The 23,723-nt window shown below is 40.6% G+C and overlaps 1 protein-coding gene and 1 long non-coding RNA gene across 2 annotated transcripts in view; both read right to left on the reverse strand.

The window, feature by feature from the left end:
* PARP4 (poly(ADP-ribose) polymerase family member 4) overlaps positions 1-23,723 on the reverse strand; it is a 142,564-nt gene that overhangs the window by 35,047 nt on the left and 83,794 nt on the right. The window contains exons 25-32 of the mRNA XM_063429975.1: positions 23,178-23,277; positions 22,599-22,769; positions 19,843-19,923; positions 18,847-18,927; positions 17,214-17,309; positions 14,541-14,648; positions 13,407-13,442; positions 3,839-3,880 (exon numbers count right to left, since the gene is read on the reverse strand). Of these exons, the coding sequence (XP_063286045.1) occupies positions 3,839-3,880; positions 13,407-13,442; positions 14,541-14,648; positions 17,214-17,309; positions 18,847-18,927; positions 19,843-19,923; positions 22,599-22,769; positions 23,178-23,277 (715 nt within the window). The remainder of the gene's footprint in view (positions 1-3,838; positions 3,881-13,406; positions 13,443-14,540; positions 14,649-17,213; positions 17,310-18,846; positions 18,928-19,842; positions 19,924-22,598; positions 22,770-23,177; positions 23,278-23,723) is intronic.
* Positions 8,779-12,903, reverse strand: LOC134571583 (uncharacterized). The gene is made up of 2 exons (XR_010085204.1): positions 12,624-12,903; positions 8,779-9,008 (listed from the first exon to the last, which is right to left on the reverse strand). It is a non-coding gene; the product is annotated as an uncharacterized LOC134571583 (long non-coding RNA).

Here is a 23,723-nt window from a genome sequence, read left to right on the forward strand (position 1 = left end):
GGGATAAAGATTACACATACTATTTTCATGTACACAAAACTCACTCTAGGATAGATCATTTCTTTGTCACTGGCCCAACGCTACCACAAACGCATGGGTGCACATACGGGGACATCACGTGGTCCGACCATGCCCCAGTGATATTGACTCTCAATGACGCCTTCTCATACAAGGGTAGAGGGTCATGGAGACTGAACAACTCGCTTCTCTATGACCAATAATTTATCTCCACGCTAAACCAAGAGCTTAATCACTACTTCACCACCAACACAGACCCCCAACTTGCGGCCCGACCATGTGGCAGGCACACAAGCCTGTCATACAGGGACTACTGATCTGCAAAGCCTCATATCTCACTAAACAAAAACGAGCAGCACTTATGAAACTACTCAGGGAGCTCAGAGACACCACACAAGCCTACTATCAAACAAGACATCAAGACCTCCTTTCCCACATCCACGCGCTAACTACAAAAATCAATGAACAGCAATTCCAAAAAACAGCATACACCCTGCAAAAGTTTAAAATGGCCCACTACGCACAAGGAAACAAGGCCAGCAAACTCCTGGCCAACATGCTACGCAAAAGGCAATCTAATGCCAAAATCCCATACATCCTCTCCAAAACTAACCAAAAACTTTGGAACCCACTAGATATGAACAAAGAACTAGTGGCCTTTTATAGCGCCCTATACAACCTAAAAACCGACACAACTATATCAGCCAACCACACCAGAAATCGAGGAGTATCTGAAGCAGATACCGCTACCGACCCTGACACCTGAACAAAAAGACACTTTATCCGCACAAATCACGACGGAAGAGATAACAATTGCTATCTCCCGACTACCCACTGGGAAATCCCCAGGACCGGACGGCCTAACGAATTATTACTATAAAACCTTCGCAACTACACTCATCCCGCACATACAACATACTTTCCAGCACATAATCAGAACAGGAATAATGCCAAAAGAGATGCTTACGGCTCATGTGGCCACTTTACCCAAGCCAGGAAAAATACCAGACAAAGGACAAAACCTACGCCCCATATCACTTCTTAATACAGATATCAAATTATTAGCTAAAATTTATTCCAACAGACTAGCCCCAATACTCACCACAATAGTACATGAAGATCAAGTCGGCTTCGTAAAAGGCAGACAAGGCACGGACGGCACCAGGAAAATTTTAGATCTCATATATCATCTACAAAAACAGAAAAAGGGCTGTCTATTCCTATCACTAGATGCCGAAAAAGCCTTTGATCGGTTAAATTGGGACTTCCTCCGAGCCACACTAGTGAAATTTGGATTTCCCACAGAATTCATGAATACCCTGCCGGCACTCTATAGCAACCCCACTGCTAGAATCATCAACGCGGGATTTCTGTCTGACCCGTTCACAATCACAAACGGAACCAGACAAGGATGCCCCCTTTCTCCCCTTTTATATGTCTTAGCACTTGAACCCCTCACAACACTCATTAGACGACAACCATTGATTGCGGGAATCAAAACATACACTAGAGAACATAAACTCACACTGTTTGCGGACGACATACTAATGACAATCCAAACCCCGGACATATCCCTGCCACACTTCCACTCCATATTAGAAAACTACAGTAAAATGTCCTACTACAAACTGAACATATCCAAAACGCAAGCCCTAAGCAAGGGATTACCCCAGGAGATAACGCACAGACTAAAACATACATACACCTATGACTGGAGAAACGACCACATCACTTTCCTAGGCATCCGTTTCACGAAATCACAAACCGCGTTGTTTAGCGCTAACTATGGCAAATTGAGTATAGAAATAAAACAACAATTACAGGACTGGAAATCGTCCTTTATATCCTGGTCAGGTCGCATAGCGACAGTCAAAATGATAATACTCCCCAAACTATTATACCTCTTCAGATCCCTAATGATCCAAATACCCTCCGTCTACTTCACCACATTACAACGCTGGGTGATCAGATTCATATGGAATGATAAAAGGGCCCGGGTAGCCCTAAAAATTATGCATATGCCGCTGAGGAGAGGGGGCATGAATATGCCAAACTTCAAACAGTACTACCATGCTACAATACTTAGCAGTATTGTTCAAGCGAGACCGGGGACGTATCAGCCTCAATGGAAACAATTGGAAGCAGAGTGGGCTGACAATGCTAGCACTGACAATTTAGTGTGGATTCCATCACACGAAAGACCGCAAACTCCGAATTGCCTCCCAACCACTATGCTGTCCCTAAAAATTTGGGAAAGGCACAGAACTACTCTAATGAATAACTCCTTAATATCCAAAGCCATGCCACTTAAATCACTTAAGCATCTTAGATTTCCCAGATTTCAACTATAGAATTTGGGAAAGACACGGTATATACTTTCTGCACCAGCTGCTTACCAATCGGAGTTTAACAAAACTTGACACACTAACAGAAGCTCATGGCTTACCGACAATAGCACACTACTCATATCTCCAATTAGCCTCGTGGTTCCATACACGTCAGAAGAAAACAATAGCTCTCGAGAACCAACAATTAACAGAATTCGAGACTATGTATGTAGGAATCAAACCACCCTTAAAAACCATATCCTCCATCTATGCAGCTCTACCCGCGAAACAAGCTCTGAACGAACATAGCTTTACTAAAGCATGGGAAAAAGAGATTCACAAAACATTCACAGAACTAGACTGGGAACGTATGTTCCTAACCCCCAAAAACGTCTCCCTTTGTTCAAAACATATAGAGCTAGCCAAGAAGCTCCTATACAGGTGGTACCTAACGCCAGTTATGCTGCACAAGTACAACCCGACGATCCCACAAACTTGCTGGAGATGTAAACAAAGTATAGAGACAATGGCACACATATGGTGGACGTGTCCACTCCTGGAACAGTACTGGAAAGACATAGCCGCACTTATCAAAGACTGCACAGGAAGGGCCTTGCCCCACAGACTGGAGCATTACGTTCTCTTCGATATTCTGGAATCAATACCTAAACCAGACAGATCTTATGTTCCATATAAATATAGTGGCTTTAGGTGCTCTGGCATGGAACTGGCTCTCGCAAACAGTACCCCCTATCGCCATGTGTAAAACCTCATAAGTCAATCCAGCCACTTTGAAACCACAATGAGACGACAAAACACACCCCCCAACAAAAATTATAAAAAATACAGAAGATACTGGGAAATAGCTTGGGATAAATGGGACAGGCACAGAGAGGCGTGCCGAGACACGGATCACCCTATGGGCAAATCCGTGAACAAACCCCCAGAGCACGGAGGCCTTGCCCATAAATAAATCTATGGGACATGAGGTAGCTGTGTTACACTAGCAGGGATAGCTGTTACTAACTACCTAACATATAACAAAAAACAAACAAAAAAAACAAGCAACCAAGTTTAACATCTAGGCTACTTTACAACCTACTTAAGCTGAACCACACTACTCTAAAACGCATAGGTAAATGCTGTCGATAACTGCATTGTAAACTGTTTGAACCTCTATGTTCACCATAATACGATAAACTATGCCATTACCCGACCTACATGGAAATGTAATACAATAAATATGCAATGTTATGAATGTAATTAACAGAAGTGATTCTGTAAAGTCTATAATGTACATGCAACCCCCCTTCCCTTTCCCCTTTTCTTCTTTCTGTACCCCTAAACTCTTGATAAATGACAAAATAATAAGAATTGTCAAATTTAAAAAAAAAAAAAGAAAACCACTGACTTCACTACTATAATTATAGATATTCAATGCAGTTTAATCAACATATACATATAAAAGCCTGTCTAAATACATTTAAGCTTACCGTACTTGGACTTGACATACACTCATAAACCATTTCTTCATCCTACAGTAAAAGGAGCAATTTAGAATATTATATTTCATCTGAAACAGAAGATAAAACATCACAATCTTAACAATCAATTTAGATGTCAGGCATGGCTCCAGGGCAGAGCACCAGGAAAAATGGTGGTACCCCTGAAATGGCACCAAACAAATATTACTTTGGATAGTTGATATTTATTTGTATAAGAGGTGGGCCACTGCAAATCACTTAACCAGTGAGGGCTTATAGAGAGAGCAAGAATATTACTTTATATCTTTGCCCCCAACAGACAGTGCAGGAGGGGGAGGATGAGAGGCAGAAACGGGAAATATAGGCAAAGAGACAGATACATGGCATTGGGCTATGGGCAACAGGACATACTGGGGGTATGGATAGAGGATCACAAATATGGGTAACAGGTAGAGGGAAATATATTGGGTTTGTGGGCAGAGAGGGAAATGGGAATGTATTCAGAAAGTGGGGTTGGAAAAAGGGTCACCTATTAGGGGTATGGGCAGAGGGTCACATATGAGAAAATGGGCAGAGGGATACAATTGGGGGACACAAAATAGAGGAGGTAGGCTAGCACAGTGCACAAAAATACACCTGTATACATGCACTAATGGGAAACAAACACATAGGTTTGGTTACTAAACTCCAAATTGCACCAAATGTAAATCCAAATTGCAAATGTAAGGCTAAACTATCCAAGGACAGTAGTTGAGCTGGATCTTTTCTTTTATTATTATTATTATTATTGCGATTTATATAGCGCCAACAGATTCCGTAGCGCTTTACAATATAATTAGAGGGGGGATTTAACTATAAATAGGACAATTACAAGAAAACTCACAGAAACGAAGGGTTGAAGAGGACCCTGCTCAATAATGATTGTGGCGAAACCGACCTCGCCACGTGTCCTTGGAGGGGGCTGCTTGCCCGCCTCTTGCCTTTGGACTATGGACCCGACTTTATGTGAATGTGTTAACCCAGATAGCTATGCCATGGAGCCCATTCGCAATTGGCAATTGAACTGTGTGAATAGGATCTGCGCGCTATTCGGTAGTTTTGTGCGCTCAGATCCCAGCTATCTGGGGATATATGAAATGTCTGTGTGTTATGTGTAAAAGGTGACTTTATGTATTTTAAAGTGTTTTACTGTCTTTGTGTCCCCATGTGCTCAATGGAGTCTGTCTCTGTCCTGGGAGGTAATTGCATTACTTCTCCATTGTCTCCAGGAGAGAGGGCTCTGTAAAACCGGTCTGAGCCGGAAAGCCATGCTGGCAGGGGTTTTAAAAAGATACTTTACTAACTTTGGAACCCCTGGTCTGATCCATGCCATTTTTTAATATGTTGTTCCCCTGAATGGATTGATTGTGGATATGTATTTTTTTTTTTTTTTTTAATTCTTTATTTTTCTGTGCAAATTAAATACAGATATATGCGAAGTGCCACAAAAGCACGCATAGAGTAATCAACAAACATTCAATTTGGCACTTGGAATCTGCACATTTTTCATTTTCCTCCTGTTGGATCAAGCTAGATACAATTTTTAGGTATATAGCAAGGAAATGATACGTTTAAACCACGTCAGTAAGCAATAATTCGACAATAAACTAGCCGCTTCAGAGCCAAAAGGCGGGTGCTACAAAGCATCATAGGTCTAGGTATAAAAAAAAACAAAAAACGCTGGGTTACTAGCTAGTGTTGAACTGTGAAATAACATACAGAGTTAAGTTAGGAGTTTCCAGCAGTTTTGTGGTGAGTAAGCTAGGCTAGATATTTAATATTCACATGACCGTGTTAGCTATGTTTAAGCTGATATGTAAAGTACATGCTGGGGAATAATAAAAGTAATAACAAACTTGTGGCTAACACTTGCTCATCAGCTAGCATTACTGCAAACTCGAATTCTGTATGTGTTATGTAATGGTATTGCCTCTCAGGTCCTTTCTTATGTTCTGCTTGTCAGGACAGGTTAGGTGCATGATTAGACCGGGCAATGTACCTTAAAGCAATCTATGGTCTGCAAATGCGGAATAAATGGACATTAGTACATTGCTCAATGTGTGGTACACCTTATGTGGAACTCTGCATGTCGCCGCTCAGCTTATTAAACAGGATTTGTGTCCATATGTTAGTCCCAGAGGCTAAGATAGAGGTATGCCAGGGGCTCACAGGAAAGCCTGAACACGTCGGGTGACCGCTAGGATAGACCAGGGTTGCAGTGCCATCAGTGCCTGTGCCTTGAGACAGTCCGGGGTTTCTTGCGTTCATCCAATGCCCTGTCTGTGTGGTGGTCGGTGTTCACTTGGCAGTGGTGGCAGGTTAGCTGGGCCACTGGAGTTGGTGGCATCAATGCCTTTGGGGTAGGTATCTGAGCGCAGTCCAATAGTGCTTGCTGATCCAAGATGGGGTCGTCTGCTATGTTTGTGTAGCCTGGGGCTGATGTCTGTCGTTGCAGGATTCCGCTCAGAGACCTGTCGCTTAATTCCCCACTGTGTTCCCCTGGGCCTCAGCAGTGCAGGATGGATGTAGGGTGAGTGTGGGACTGACACCATGGCAGGGGCATCGTGCTTGGCGGTAAAATTTCTGTTTCCCAGGGCTTGGTTACGGGTCATCGCTTTGGGTTGAGGTGTCGCCTTACGAGTATGCGGGTTTAGCGCCGGGGTCTTCCCCTTCTGGGCCCTCCGTCCAGGGAGGCTGTGGTGGACTCTGGGCGGTGTGGGACCTGTTAAGTGAGTCCTCTCTCTCCCCGGCTTCCCTGGGGATATTAGAGGTACCCCGCTTTTTTCTTGCCGGGAGGGAAGGAGGTTCTGTGGTCTTTGTTCCCCTCTGTCCCGCAGCCTCTGCCAAAATGCGCTGAATATAGCCTCTAGCCGCTCCTCAAGCGTCCCCTGCGGGCCTCGTGCTGAGATGTCCGATCCGGCAGCCGCCATTTTGGTCTCAGTTTCCGCTTTGAGCGCTGGCCTCAAGCACGGGTGAGTAGCTTGATGTGTCCCATAGCTTTGAGGCATAGCCCGTCTGAGTATGCCGGGATAACCCCCACCGGCTGGGGGGGGGATACGGGGTTTCCAGCCACCGCAGCGTGTCTGCCAGCCAGCAGGGAGATTGGCCGCCTCTCCCATGCTCGCCCCCACTGGTAGGCCGCAGGTTGTTTTAGCGGTCCGGTTTCTTGGCTGCATGTGAGAGTTCTGCAGGGCGTAGCTCCGTTGTTCACCAACACTCTCTGGGGTTCAGAATCTTTGAGGTGCCCTATTAAAAGTCGATTTGCGATATTTTTAGCAGGTTCTCACTCGGAGCTGTCTCTTGATGCGACCAGTTAGCCCGGCGGTCAGGCCCCGCCCCCCGTGGATATGTATTTTTATGTGAATGTGATGTATGGTTTTAGAGTTATGAAAGTTGGGTAGAAAGTATGTTTTAACTGTATGTATAATTGAGTTTCCTCTCAGGATAAGGGGAGGGAATATGTGGGATGTAACTGATGTGTGAGTGGTTGTTTTATACCTCCCTGTGGGCGGACCTGTATTTGTAACAACTGCAATAAAAACCAGGCTGGGTGTGCCAGCACCTCAGATTCTGCTTGACCCTCAAAACGAAGTGTCGTCTCGTTATTGGGGGAATTGGATTGTATGCTGACTGCCAGGAGTGTAAGCGGATTGGATGCTTTTCCTGTTCAGCTATTACAGGGTTCGTGTGTTTCCAGTTCGGGAGTTGGAAGATTCGTACAGTTTGCAGTTCGGGAGATTGGTGCTTGCAGTAGCTGCTTGTCGATCTGGAAGGGGATTATCGCCTAAACGTTTTTTATCCTCTTGTGGGCGAAACGGTCCGTTACAATGATTATTATTCATAGCCGAATACGGGGTGTGGATTTAAGATTTAGGGCTTTTTATATATAAACAACTAATGTAGATCAAATAATTGGTAAAAAAAATATATAAATGAATTAATTAATAACAAAATAAACTACTAAAACAATTAAAAGGAGTTAATTTTTACCCAGTAGTAAAATATGAAATTATATCCCAAAAAGAAAGAGGAAAAAAAAAACAATCTTTACAAATGATACTAAAGTTTAATGGTATAATGTTACTGAAAAGTTTATCCATATCTCTCCTCTCCTTGACATCCTCTTTGTCTCCTCTACCGTTGGTCCAGCGACTCTAATAGACATGGCTTGTCTATGTATTGTGTTATAGTCTGCACGTTTAGGTTCCGCGCTGATCCTGACCGCTTCTGAGTCAGAAAGGAGTGGGAGATCCCAGAGAACTTTTGTAGAAAGCCTGAAGGTGTATGATTTGTGCCCAATTCTGGGTGAAGTTTGTATAGAGGGAATGCCTTGGGGCACCAAGCAGTGATCTCCATTACGCCTGCCTGTAGCCTTGCATACAGCAGCCACAAAAGTTTCAAGGAAAACTCCCATGAGGACTGCAATCAGACGCGAGACCTCCCAAAAAGTGGCAGCCTCCACTCAGCAACCCTCAGCAGAACCCGGGAAAACCATACTGGCAAGAAGGTGCAGAGAGAGAATTTTAAGGAGACCTATCTGGGACTGTTGACTGGAACACTAACTCATCATCAGATACTACCTCCAAGACAGGCCTGGGCTTGTGAGGGCACTCATGGTCTCCATAAATGGCTCCATTATACAAAATTTGCCTTGTTTCAGGATTGTGCTAAACACACCCGTATCTCTATCTTATGAGAAGAGTTGTCTATACATGTCAGTTTTGTTTTTGTAGTATGCTATCATCTCAGTACTATGTAGCACTAATATTTTTGTTACTATATAAAAAATAATTCAACTTGTGAGATATCACTCTTATACCGCAACATGCTTTACTCAAATGTCTATTTAGCCTATGTTTTCTCAAAACCTTCATAAAATAATGATTGACAAAAAAAGAAATGTAAAAAAAAAACTTGTTACTTGAAGTGTCACTTTAGCCATAAATGACCTTAACATTTAGCTACCACAAACAGACTAATATTTATGCTCAAAGTCACCCCTTCAAACACATTTGAACCAACTTCCTCCTTCTCGTCTTCTCGTCATAATCCTACCCATGCTTACACTCTAAACCTTTCAACTTTTTCCTCTCTGTTTATGGAAATATGCTCTGTTAGATTCACACACTGATCTGATCACCTGTCACGTCTAAACATTTGTTATGAAGGAACACAACTGCAGATTTCGTATAGTTTGAATATTTATTAAAGAAAGTAAAAGGTAAAGACTTTAATTCCAATTTACAGGTACTGTAGCTTTAAGTAGTAAACGATAACTGAAGTCCACAATTACAGGCACTGTAGCTTTAAGTAGTAAACGATAACTGAAGTCCACAATTACAGGCACTGTAGCTTTAAGGAGTAAACGATAGTAAATTGCAGACACTGAATCAATAAGGAGTCTCTTAGTAGAGTTAACGGTTTAGGTGATAAGTAATTACAATAGCTGTTCCATACTTTAACTGAAGCAAGACTGATGCAGATAACTGATATGCAGTATGAGTTGAAGTTAGCTGTAACGGGATTGTTTTTACCGAAGGACTTTGGAGACAGGTAATAACAGCTTTTAGATGCAACTCTTATCACATTGGTTTTACTTAGCTTCCGGCACATAGAACACTGGTTCCCGAGATCTCCTCAGAGGCGGATGAAGAGTGTTTAATCTTTAGTCGTGGATGAGGAGAGGTGAAGGGAACTTTGCAGAGTCTTTCAGTCCGGTCTGGTAGCAGAGGCTTTCACAACGAAGTTGTAGCCGGGTTGTGAGTAAGGAACGTAGTTCAATAATCCAGCCCTGATCAGCTGGTGCAGTCAGATTAAATAGGCAGACCGTGTCATACAGGGGTGTGGCTAGGCTCCGTGGAACCAGGAAGTAAGAGGATACCATAGTTAAGGCATTACAGTACCCCCTCTCTAATGAGCAACCTCTGGGTGCTATTAATTTGGCTTAGAAGGGTTATGCTTGTGAAATTTGGAAATCAATTTATTAGCATGAACAACAGAGGAGTTTTCCCATGTATCTTCATCAACACCATATCCTTTCCATCTGATGAGGTATTGTAAGGAGCCACGATGGATCCTTGAATCCAGTATACTTTGAATTTCGTATTCTTCTTCACCCTGGACCAATATGGGATCAGGAGAAGTAGTGACATTTCTTTGGAAAGGGTCAGGATGATAAGGCTTTAGCAAGGACACATGTTTGGATCTTTGGCATACAGAACAGGAATTGACATAAGATTCAATAGTTTGGTCTTGACGAGGCCACCAATAGTATCTTTTAGACAATTCAAGGGTCTTTTTCATACCTGGATGACCTGCCAGAGGAGAATCATGAATAATTTCAAGTACTTTAATTCTGAAAGAGGGAGGTACATAAATCCGGTCTTTAAAATAGTAGAGACCGTTTTTCTTGGATAATTTACTTGATTTAGGAAGTTCAAGAGCGTCTTCACTGAGACCTTTAACGTCGTCGATAAGAGAAGATAGGATTCCAATGACTGTAGGAGGAGGAGACTCCAGTTCGGTGTCAGAACAACATGAGGTTTTAGCTGGTTCTTTCGTAGACTGGAGAATTGGAATACGTTGCAAGCATGTTTTCTTGCAATAATCAGAATCAAATGCAAGAGAGAAGGGAAACCATGAGATTTGAGGGTTGTGGTTCCTTAACCAGTTGATCCCTAATATAATAGGAAAAAATGGTGATGAGATGACATCAAATATAAGACTTTCCGTATGAGTATGATTGATGGTTACTTTTAGAGGGATGGATTCATGAAGTATTGGTCCCGATGAGATGAGGGACCCGTCAATCACTTTAACAGGTACAGAAGTTCTTTTACGAACACAAGGAATTTTATTCTTTGTTACAAAGGCTGAGTCGATGAATACTCCATTTGCACCGGAATCGATAACAGCCTTGGTTATAATTCTTTTATTGTCCCACTGTAATACAAGAACGATAGGGGACATTTGAGTATTTGCTGTAGAGGGAAGTACACTTAGGATGGAAGAGGCATGAGACTGCCTTCTGCCTTTTATCCGTTTCAATGAAGGACAATCAGAGACTAAATGAACTTGAGAGGCACAATACATGCATAGGTTTAATTGACGTCTTCGATTTTTCTCTTCAGGAGTGAGGGGACTTCTTATTATCCCTATTTCCATAGGTTCGATTGGTTCAGATGGGTTGTCAGGAGGCTTTGGAGCCCCTATTTCCATAGGTTCACTTGGTATGGAAGTCTTATCTGGAGCTTTTGAGGGAGTGAAAGGTTTGCGGTCTTTTGAATGTGAAAGGGCTTTTTCGGCCTTTCTTTCTCTTAATCTTCTGTCAATGCTGATTGATAGGCGAATTAGAGCGTTCAAATTAGTAGGGAGTTCTGTTCTAGATAATTCATCTTTTACAGCTTCCGATAAACCAATTCGAAACTGGTTGCGCAATGTGATGTCATTCCATTGCGTTTCTATAGCCCATCTTTTGAATTCAGCAATGTAATCTTCAACGGGTCTATTTCTTTGCTGTAGTGTTCTGATTGTTAAATCAGCTGTAGCTTGTTTGTTAGGATCTTCATAGAGAAGTGACATGGCTTCAAAAAATTCATCTAGTGAATCTAAAATGGGGTCATCGTTTTCCAGAAAGGAATGAGCCCATGACATAGGTTCACCTCTTAGAAAGGAAATAACCGAACAAACTTTAGTTCTTTCTGTAGGATAGGATCTAGGTTTCAAAGCAATTAAAAGTTTGCAAGAGTTGAGGAACTCCCTGTATCTGGAACGATCTCCATAGAACTTTTCAGGGTTACACACAGCAGGATCACTAGCCGAGTGCAGAGTAGTATGAGGAGTATGAGTTTGTAAATCTCTGATATAAGTGAGAAGTCTTTCATTAGTAACTTGCAGGTCTTGCACACTTTGGGCTAGTGCATTAACTCTTTGATTCAGCGTAGCTATAGTAGAATCGAAATCTGCTGGATCCATTACAATGGCTGGATTATTCTGTCACGTCTAAACATTTGTTATGAAGGAACACAACTGCAGATTTCGTATAGTTTGAATATTTATTAAAGAAAGTAAAAGGTAAAGACTTTAATTCCAATTTACAGGTACTGTAGCTTTAAGTAGTAAACGATAACTGAAGTCCACAATTACAGGCACTGTAGCTTTAAGTAGTAAACGATAACTGAAGTCCACAATTACAGGCACTGTAGCTTTAAGGAGTAAACGATAGTAAATTGCAGACACTAAATCAATAAGGAGTCTCTTAGTAGAGTTAACGGTTTAGGTGATAAGTAATTACAATAGCTGTTCCATACTTTAACTGAAGCAAGACTGATGCAGATAACTGATATGCAGTATGAGTTGAAGTTAGCTGTAACGGGATTGTTTTTACCGAAGGACTTTGGAGACAGGTAATAACAGCTTTTAGATGCAACTCTTATCACATTGGTTTTACTTAGCTTCCGGCACATAGAACACTGGTTCCCGAGATCTCCTCAGAGGCGGATGAAGAGTGTTTAATCTTTAGTCGTGGATGAGGAGAGGTGAAGGGAACTTTGCAGAGTCTTTCAGTCCGGTCTGGTAGCAGAGGCTTTCACAACGAAGTTGTAGCCGGGTTGTGAGTAAGGAACGTAGTTCAATAATCCAGCCCTGATCAGCTGGTGCAGTCAGATTAAATAGGCAGACCGTGTCATACAGGGGTGTGGCTAGGCTCCGTGGAACCAGGAAGTAAGAGGATACCATAGTTAAGGCATTACATCACCTTTTTAATGCTACATATTTAAGAAAGACCATGCACCAGTTTATTTTAGCCTCTTTGAAGCAACAACAATACATCCTTAGATATTCAATGGTTCTCTGTTACAAATCCTTTATGCACTGTAGGATATCTGACTGTCCTTTTTTGTAAGATGATGTAGAGCAGGGATAGGCAACCTTCGGCATTCCAGATGTTGTGGACTATATCCCCCACAATGCTCTTACACCCACAATGCTGGCAAAGCATCATGGGAGGTGTAGTCCAAAACATCTGGAGTGCCGAAGGTTGCCTATGCCTGATGTAGAGTATGCTGGTGAGATGCAGAGTATGCTGGTGAGATGCAGAGTATGCTGGTGAGATGTAGAGTATGCTGGTGAGATGTAGAGTATGCTGGTGAGATGTAGAGTATGCTGGTGAGATGTAGAGTATGCTGGTGAGATGTAGAGTATGCTGGTGAGATGTAGAGTATGCTGGTGAGATGCAGAGTATGCTGGTGAGATGCAGAGTATGCTGGTGAGATGTAGAGTATGCTGGTGAGATGTAGAGTATGCTGGTGAGATGTAGAGTATGCTGGTGAGATGCAGAGTATGCTGGTGAGATGTAGAGTATGCTGGTGAGATGTGTTTAGCAAAACTATGTATCAGTACAATTATTATTTGTAGTTAGTCTTCTTCACCCAATTATTCAAGACACCAACTGATTATATTCACACTGGGGAAGACCAACAGTTCCATAACTTTCATCAACATTTAATTATTATTATGTAAAACATGGTGGTGTACTCACATGAGTGCTGTCAGTTTCTTCTCGACTTTCAGTTTCCTAAAAGTAAAAGCAAAGCATTATAATCTTATTATTTCCCTAACAGAAAAACAGGCAGAATGGGGACACACATTCAGGTCGAATATTTAAAAGGACGGCAGCCCCAATAAAAGTGGCAGGACCAGAGAGAGAAGGCATGTCCAGGGGCTATTGGAGCTGCTGCCAGGCAATAGCAACGTTTTGATTGGTCCTTTACTATACGAGGGGAAATATTTTCAAAAGACTTCTGAATGGTGGGATTGGTTTATCCAGCTGAATAATTTTTCCTCAAACTGAAATTTTGTTCAGGATGTCTGACACTCATCTTCTGTTCAGCTGAATCTTGTCAATATAAACATTATGAATATATTTTTCAGTTCACTGACAGACATACGGTTCCATCATTTGGTTCACAGATCAAGTAGGGAATAGGTGGGGGAAAAAAATATACCGTATATAAAAAAAATCAAAATATATATATTTGTAGTCGGGGCAATCAAGCCGTGATGATAGTGTAACATAGCATATTATAACCAATAGACATATTCAAATGACAACAGTCGGTTGTGGTGTGCCGGAACCGACAGAGCAGTAGGCCTGTAATAAAAGTGGGCCCACCTTAGAAGGTGATATGAATAGAGGGAGCGGTGGGAGGGGTGACTCGCCAAACTATCCACGGTAAGGTAGGAGGGGGTTGGCAGCCCTTTTAAAGGAAATCAAGCCCCTCCCACAACTATTGTGTCTACTCAGGCTCCCACATAGTATCTCCCGGCTACTTAAGGATTTTAGCATATGGTACACGAGGCAGCAGTGAGTATGATGACCTTTCTGTAGCTCAATCTTCCTATTGTTACATATTTTGTGACTAAATATTGTGAAAGTTGTTAGAATGTTCTGACTGTCAAAAAGAAAAAGTTCCAAGAGGTCAGTAATTCCAATTTAGGCTAACTAATTAAGGACACAAATGCAAGTAATAGGTATAGGGCACTCAATTAAGATCCTTATTATGTCTCAATGTTGTCAGGTAAAGTTTGATGGCCAATAAACCACCACTATACTCTATTGCTATATGCTGAGGTTTTTGTTGTACTTTAGAGACACAGACACATTTGTACTCACTGTAGGTGCATCATCCTCCCACGTCATATATGGCAAGATATCCACATCTTCTGCACATATTATTTCCATAATATCTGGTTCAATATCTTGTTGGCTTTCATCAGCTTCCTAAAAGTATAAATAACGATTAATAATTGTATTTTACCCATGTGCAACAAGACACATTAAACAAAATCCACTAAAAGCTGCAAACTAACATAGAACACTACAGGGAGTGCAGAATTATTAGGCAAGTTGTATTTTTGAGGATTAATTTTATTATTGAACAACAACCATGTTCTCAATGAACCCAAAAAACTCATTAATATCAAAGCTGAATATTTTTGGAAGTAGTTTTTAGTTTGTTTTTAGTTATAGCTATTTTAGGGGGATATCTGTGTGTGCAGGTGACTATTACTGTGCATAATTATTACGCAACTTAACAAAAAACAAATATATACCCATTTCAATTATTTATTTTTACCAGTGAAACCAATATAACATCTCAACATTCACAAATATACATTTCTGACATTCAAAAACATAACAAAAACAAATCAGTGACCAATATAGCCACCTTTCTTTGCAAGGACACTCAAAAGCCTGCCATCCATGGATTCTGTCAGTGTTTTGATCTGTTCACCATCAACATTGCGTGCAGCAGCAACCACAGCCTCCCAGACACTGTTCAGAGAGGTGTACTGTTTTCCCTCCTTGTAAATCTCACATTTGATGATGGACCACAGGTTCTCAATGGGGTTCAGATCAGGTGAACAAGGAGGCCATGTCATTAGATTTTCTTCTTTTATACCCTTTCTTGCCAGCCACGCTGTGGAGTACTTGGACGCGTGTGATGGAGCATTGTCCTGCATGAAAATCATGTTTTTCTTGAAGGATGCAGACTTCTTCCTGTACCACTGCTTGAAGAAGGTGTCTTCCAGAAACTGGCAGTAGGACTGGGAGTTGAGCTTGACTCCATCCTCAACCCGAAAAGGCCCCACAAGCTCATCTTTGATGATACCAGCCCAAACCAGTACTCCACCTCCACCTTGCTGGCGTCTGAGTCGGACTGGAGCTCTCTGCCCTTTACCAATCCATCCATCTGGCCCATCAAGACTCACTCTCATTTCATCAGTCCATAAAACCTTAGAAAAATCAGTCTTGAGATATTTCTTGGCCCAGTCTTGACGTTTCAGCTTGTGTGTCTTGTTCAGTGGTGGTCGTCTTTCAGCCTTTCTTACCTTGGCCATGTCTCTGAGTATTGCACACCTTGTGCTTTTGGGCACTCCAGTGATGTTGCAGCTCTGAAATATGGCCAAACTGGTGGCACGTGGCATCTTGGCAGCTGCACGCTTGACTTTTCTCAGTTCATGGACAGTTATTTTGCGCCTTGGTTTCTCCACACGCTTCTTGCGACCCTGTTGACTATTTTGAATGAAACGCTTGATTTTTCGATGATCACGCTTCAGAAGCTTTGCAATTTTAAGAGTGCTGCATCCCTCTGCAAGATATCTCACTATTTTTGACTTTTCTGAGCCTGTCAAGTCCTTCTTTTGACCCATTTTGCCAAAGGAAAGGAAGTTGCCTAATAATTATGCACACCTGATATAGGGTGTTGATGTCATTAGACCACACCCCTTCTCATTACAGAGATGCACATCACCTAATATGCTTAATTGGTAGTAGGCTTTCAAGCCTATACAGCTTGGAGTAAGACAACATGCATAAAGAGGATGATGTGGTCAAAATACTCATTTGCCTAATAATTCTGCACTCCCTGTATATTATTATAAAGAACATTGCTGTGACTCTGCAGTGTATTTGGAACAAATTATGGAGCTGTAAACTACTTCAAGCATAAACACACAGTGATGAATAAAACACAAGTGGCACATCTCAAATTATGTTATGTATTTGTTTTACTGCTTATGTGAGTAGAATGTGGAGTATGCAGACACTAGACATGTGCAATTCATTTTGGTCCGAATTTAAATTCAGACGAATTTTGGCAATTCAGACATTGCCGAAGTCCCGAATTGCGGAAGTGCCGAACCGAATTTCGGAAGTGCCAAAGTGCTTTGGATTACTGAAAAGTGGCAAAACAGGAGAGGAAGGGAAAATTAAGGGAATGATGACAGGAATCTAACCTTACCCCTACTAGGTTGGGGTTAGGGATAGGGTTAGGGTTGGAGTAGGGTTATGTGGCTAGGGTTGGGTTAGGGTGGGGTTAAGGGTAGGGCTGGGGTAGGGTTAGGGGTGGGGTTTAGGGGTAGGGTTAGGGGTGGGGTTAGGAGTTAGGGGTATGGTTAAAGGTAGGAGTGGGGTTAGCGGTAGGGGTAAGGTTAGGGGTGGGGTAGGGTTAGGGAACTGCCGAATTCCCAAATTTCGGAAGTCCAAACCGAACCAAATTTTTTGCCCATGCACATCCCTAGCAGACACACAGCTTTAAGTGATGCAGCTAGTCTGACACCTTTCATACCAACAATGTTATTTGTAATTTGGTCCATCTTCTTGACAATTTATTATATCATAGAATAAACAGTGTAACTCTCTTGTATTCTATTCTCTGTGCTATGATTTTACACAAACAAACAAAAAGTTGTTTTTTAACAGTCGTTTTGGTGGTTGATCTAAGAATGTAAGAAATTCAGCCTACATGCTTTATACATGAAATTGTGGCTAAGAAAGACATACCCGTTTTTCCACTGCAACAAAACTTGTAAATTGAGTTAAAATGGAATATTCCTTGCTGAGCTCAATAATTCTCCTCTTGCTCATCTCCTTTTCCATCTGTACAAAAAAAAATTGAGAATCGTAGGGTTACAATTTGAAATTAATAGCTTGCTGTATTGTTTGTGTTGCTTTGAGTGCCCTGAAACCATCCCCTGGTTTAATATCAAATCATTTAGGAATGGCTTACAATAAACTAGGGGCTACCCTCTGTATCAAGGGACTGTCCCCCAGTATGGCCGCATCAATAATATGGATTTAACACTTCCTTATTACCAATGTGAATTTCTTTGTATCTGGAAAAATGAATTGGTTGACAGTGATGGTGGAGGGTTTTATATGTAATAACTTTATGACTATTTGTATTAACACCATTGCATGGTTCATCTGTTTTGAACTAACATGGCTATTTACTAAATTGAGTATTCAAAGTGAATTTCAGCTTTAAGGTTAAAATAGCTGAACTGGAAAAATCTAGCTATGCTTTCAGATTGGCTACTCTGGCTTTAAAGTTTAATTAAATACAAAAATAACACAAACTGGATAGCACTCTAGTAAAATGAATGCTAATCGATGCTATAAGAAAATAACTCTATCCTCCCAGAGTCCAAAAGTAAATCTAAAAAATCTAAATCCCAAAGGAACACACACAAAAGACAAAAATAACACCTTTATTACATATATTCAGAACCTTCTATTTATTGAACCTAAATAAATCAGGAAGACAATATTGGACTATCTCCAAGAAGAAAAAAAAATTGGTGTTAAATCACTTGGCATACTAATGCATAGTAGACCAAAACAATAATTGTACAAAAAGATGATAAGACAAACAAAAGAATAAGAATGAATAAGCAAAAAGAAAAAATAACTTCAAAAAACATGTTAACACAAATAACATAACCCATATCAAACAAAAGAGTAAATAAAAAAAAAAAGAATATAAGAATATGTAGTTCAGAGAAGAGGGAAATACTATAGCCCCAATGTTTTGGTGTAATGCCTTCGTCAAGGAGGCTCCTTGACAAAGGCTTTGGCCGAAACGTTGGGGCTTGTTCTTTTTTTCTGGGACCTATAGTTTCTCCCTCTTCTCTGAACTACATATTCTTATATTCTAGTTTGAATTTACTCATTTGTTTGGTTTGTATTAATTTATTTGTATACTGGTAATATAGTGTTAATACAATTTTCTCAATAATTTTTTTCTTTTTGCGTATTTATTCTTAGTCGTTCATTTGTGTTATCTTTTGTTGTATATTGATTTTTTTTCGGTCCGCTACACATTATTTTTTTTCTTTTTGGTTATAGTCCAATATTGTCTTCCTGATTGATTTAGCTTTAACGAATACATAGTATGTACTGAATATATATAATAAAGGTGTTATATTTTTCTTTTGGGTGTGCGCCTTTGTGATTTAGCGTAATATTTGAAATTGACAGTGCATTCACATTGAATTCTGACTTTTGTAAATCTTTTATCTTCCTCAGCCAGTCACTCATATTGCTTGAAGTGAACAATTACAATCTAGCAGATAATACAGTTTAATGTATGTTCTGTGCTATCACTCATATTGACCAACAGCCTCGGTATACAAACCTCTTGTTTATCATCGTCTTCATGCAGCAATCCTTCCTCAAAATCTCTAATTAGAGCTCTGGCTGTGAGCTTGTGCAACAGCTGAATGAATGAAATGAAAAGTAAACATTTACTGCAGTACAGCAGGTGCATATATATGTTTTATGCATAGACTTTTCTTGCCCCACACCATTCCCCGGACCCTGTATAAAAATACCACTTGAAAACAATTGTATCTCTATAAATAAATGACAGACAGACAGACAGATTGACAGCCAGATTCAAAATCCAATTAGAGTTGCTTGATTTCATGCTTCATGTTAATGAGGTAGGTAAAAACTGGAATTTAGTGTTCAATATTCTGTTAAACAGATTGCCTACGTTTTTTAGAAAATGTTATTTTTATTGTGTAGTCCACACAGGTCAAACTTTTACGCAATTAGCATACAACAAATTACTTTTACTCCCATTTCCCAATTTTTGTTTCACAGCCCCTGAATGTCAATACCATCGGATGACTAGGACAGTCTCTGATTAGATATTGCTGGACTGCCTGGAGTCGGAGACATCCAGCAAATGGCCCAGCACTTCCTGGGATCAACAGGTACATAGATTCTGGTATGCAGCCAATCATGTCCTATGGAAACAGTCAGTCGGCTAACATGATGGACTATTGCACGGAAAGATCCACTGAGATAGAAGCTGTGTGGCCAGGCTTCATCATGAAGTCTGTAAGTGGCAGTGACATACCTTATATGTCTGCTTTAACTAAGTGGTTGAAAAAATAACAAAAATATAATATTGCTGCTGAACTTTTTTTTATCCAAGTTAACAGCAGCTCAACACACCTAATAAGATCACAAGATCAAAACAGTCTGAAGGTTTTTCTGCTAGTTAGAGCATATTGTATGTAGGATTAGAGCATCAAATATTTTCACATGTACTGTTATCAATAGGGTTGTTGTTTTTTTGTTTTTTTTGTTTTTTTACACAGTTACTTTTTAATCTAAAACTTACTGTTCCCGTTGTCTTCTGTAATTCTGTTGTGGATACCACGGTTTCATACTCTTTATCCTCAAACATAGCTTTCAGTTTGGCCTGAAATTAAAGTTCAGGAAAATCACATTGACAAACGATTTCCACTGCGATCCAATTATTAAATTCTCTTATTTATCTAACTCCGGAGGCGTTTTAGACTGTCATCCGCAGATAATACTACAGTAATACTAAGTGAACAATTTTACTATCAATAAGATTTTAAATGACTATATGTAACGTGAAACGCTGATAATTATTTGCACTTGTGAGTGGATATGCAATAAAGCAACAGAATAATGCTGTTATTAAGAGCTGTGGGTGATTCTGTTTTCATTCTATACATTTAATACATATACACGCATACAAATATACACACACACACACACATATATATATATATATATATTTTTTTTTTTGTTATTTTATTCTTTATTTAACATTGACATATTGAACTGACATGCTCAAAGTATTTAACCATATAGTTGAATACAATGTGAATATAAACAATTGGTGGTTTTCAGTAAACATCATGGTTGAATAACATAGAATACTTATAATTTGCATATACTTATGTCTAGATATCTGGTTATCGATCCCTAGTCAATGTTGGTTTTAAATTTTTGATTACATAAGAGAAACAGAAGTAGAACATGTATATCTCACATCTCTGGCTCTAGACCAGTGTTTCCCAACCCAGGCCTCAAGGCACACCTACCAGTCCAGGATTTAGGGATTACATAGCAGTGGCTAAGGTGTTTTTAGAAAAAAAAAGAAAAAACACCTTAGACACAACTGGGTCACCCCTAAATCCTGGACTGGTAGGTGTGCCTTGAGGACTGGGTTGGGAAACACTGCTCTAGACCATCTTTAGGTGCCTACTGTAATCTTTGATTCCCCCTCTCCTGCCACTCCCCAGTATCGTTTGACGCTAAAGGTGGCAGACCTCCCATCTGTCCTTGGTCCCGGCAAGGCTCCCTGTTTGTTGCCTAGGTCCTCCTTAGGCCAATGATTTGTAAGAACCCAACCATATAGACCTACAGACATAGGGAGTCTAGGGGTTTGGTAGCGGTGTCAACTCTATCCCCTGAACGGGGTTATCAGGGTTTAGTTTTAGCCATTTTAGCCATCCCCAGCAACTGGACGACACACAGCTCTGGGGGTACAACTGAACTTTATTCTCACATACATGGCTTTTATGCCCAGTCCCATGCAAGGGGTTTCATACACAAGAAATGTAGGGGTTTTAATCCCAGAATCCCCTGTGCCTGAGAGATAATTGCTTGAGTAAACTCCTCTAATTTAATTATCTCTCAGGTACATAAAATCCACAAAATATCCCGTACCCCAACCATACCTAGGAACCCCACAAAAAGTACATTCCCTCATAGCCCCGATTTGAGTGTCCAATATATCCAAGAATCACTCTTTTTTTTCTCCTTACAGGTAAAATGTAATATGTATTATTATTTTCAATTATTTTGTTTAAATAATCACTAGAAACGGGAATGCCATCGTGGTGAAGTTATGACTGGCCAGCTCAAAATAGTTCCAGGGAAATAGGTGTCCTGGCCGGTCTCCGTTCGTGAGGTTCCTGTGTGAACGCCATACAAGGGAATCGCTTGCTTTCAGGGTACGAATGCTCCTCCTCTTCGGTAGTTCATATCTCCCGAACGACATTTGTGTAGATGGTCGGGAACGGGCAGCGGTCGGAGGTTTACCGGTGTTTGCGTGAGTGCCTAGCCAAAAAGAGTTTCAGGCACTCGATGACCAAGTACCGCTGCCTGCGTTCGGGAGACAAGATGGCCGCCATTCTCTCTGCCACGTGTTCGGTTATATGAAATGGTGGCTACCCAGGGAATTGGTTCCCTTGCGGTTTCGCACTTAAGTGGTTGGAGTCAATGTTCTAATGGGGTACAGGGGTGGTCCTCGTTCGGGAGACAAAGGGATTCCGTTCGTATGAAGTTTCCAGAACGGCCAAAGAGGAACCACACGAAACATACTGGAAAAAATACACGAACGGTGGTAATTCAGCTACAGGGGATACGGACAGCCCGGAAAGGGAAATAAAGAGTGTCTGGCAAGCGTCCACTCTGCTACAGTGTACACTAACATTATGACATTTACGATTATCTAAGCAATTAACTTTAAAAGAATTGAACATAAACAACACGTGAAACTATATTTCACATCATCAAATAAATTAAAAAACAAAACTAATTTTCCAGATCTGTGTAAACACAACCTAAAATCCAAATCATGTATTAGAGCTATAGCACTAGCAACATCAAGATTTATGCCTTAGGATCAAAGGTGTTGTAAGAGTAACGCTTTACCTGTAAAACAAAAGGGCTGGGTGACAATTACAAATGTGCAGTGGTTAACCAACTTGTGGTCAACTTTGTATTGCCTTTAGCTTTTTTAAATATACATGTCTGACGATTGTTGATCAAAGTTCGACACATAGAGAGGGCTGGCTTTGGAATTGGTTGGCCTTGGCAAGCCACCTTTAAAATCTCAAGGGAACACAGTTTTCAAAGCCAGTCCACAGCTCTTTCTGTGAACTCCTTTTATGGGCATACTAGCCAGGCCCTTCCAAAAAGACCTGGTGTGCATTAGACTGGAAAGGGTCTGGATGATCGTTGTGCGCCAGATGTGTTTGTTTTTTATTTTAATTTAATTACTACTACTTATCCCATCATAACATTTTAGAATTGTACACTATAATGAACCCTTACCTGAGTGCAGTGACGAATAAACCCATAAACAAGAAGTTGATCGTATGGGAAGAGAGCTGATATATTTGATGGAGCTTGGTAAAATTTCTGAGGATGTTCATTAAATTGTGTCCATTTAACGGAGACAGAGGAACATGTCTTATTGTCCAAGTTGTTTCTAATTTTGTCCAACTATAATGAAAAATACATACACAGTGAGGAACAGATAAATACATTATTCAAGGTTTCAAAGGACAGTCTCAATCCAAATATATCTCATAATGGTTCCTTGAAAGTAGCATTTTTATTATGTTTATTGAAAATTAACCTGGCATACTCAAAATGCTTGAATGCTGATGAGTTTCAGATGACTACGGCAAAAAAAAAAAAGTTGTCTGTTGTTGTTTTGGTTCTAAATAACACAATCCATTGCAACAGAGTTGGCAAAATTTAGAAAATTGACAGTTCAACTTTAAAAAGAACTGTTAACAAAATGACCTTGTTTATGTCATGCCATATATAGAATGTATGTACAGACATATAATTATAATTTTCACATTCATTTGTGATTTGCAACTAAAACCTATTGTGTTGTTTCACCTTATTATGCCACTTCTTCATAGCTGTGACATCAAAATACTGAAACATTCCACCTCCGTGCTGCGACAAACGCCTTAACATGGTGCGGTTTGCTGTAGTGCTGGAAATAAATGAATAGAGCATTACATGTTGCAAACCATACCACTAAACATACATATATATTTATATTAGATACAAAATACATAATCCAGCGCACTCGCTTATTGACTAAACAATGATCATAAATATCACAGATTGTAATAGTATTATTTAAAAACACCTCACATAGGCAAAGAATAATGGGGGTTTAGTTACATTATATGATCATATATTGCATATGCCACATCGTCAATGTACCCCATTCTTGGCAGGTCCTACTCTAGCAGCTTAATGCCTGCCCTTATGGGGCACCGTGGGGAAATTTCCCCGAAAATAGACGAACGCAGCAGAGCAGGAAATCCATCTAATTCCCACGACAGCTCGCATTTACCCCCACGCTGAAGAGCTGGTCATAAGTGCAGGCCGTCGTAAAATGAGGACCACCTGTATATACTCACAATGCACATC

Source organism: Pelobates fuscus, chromosome 1 (genome assembly GCF_036172605.1).
Source record: "Pelobates fuscus isolate aPelFus1 chromosome 1, aPelFus1.pri, whole genome shotgun sequence".
NCBI classification, from domain to species: Eukaryota; Metazoa; Chordata; class Amphibia; order Anura; family Pelobatidae; genus Pelobates; species Pelobates fuscus.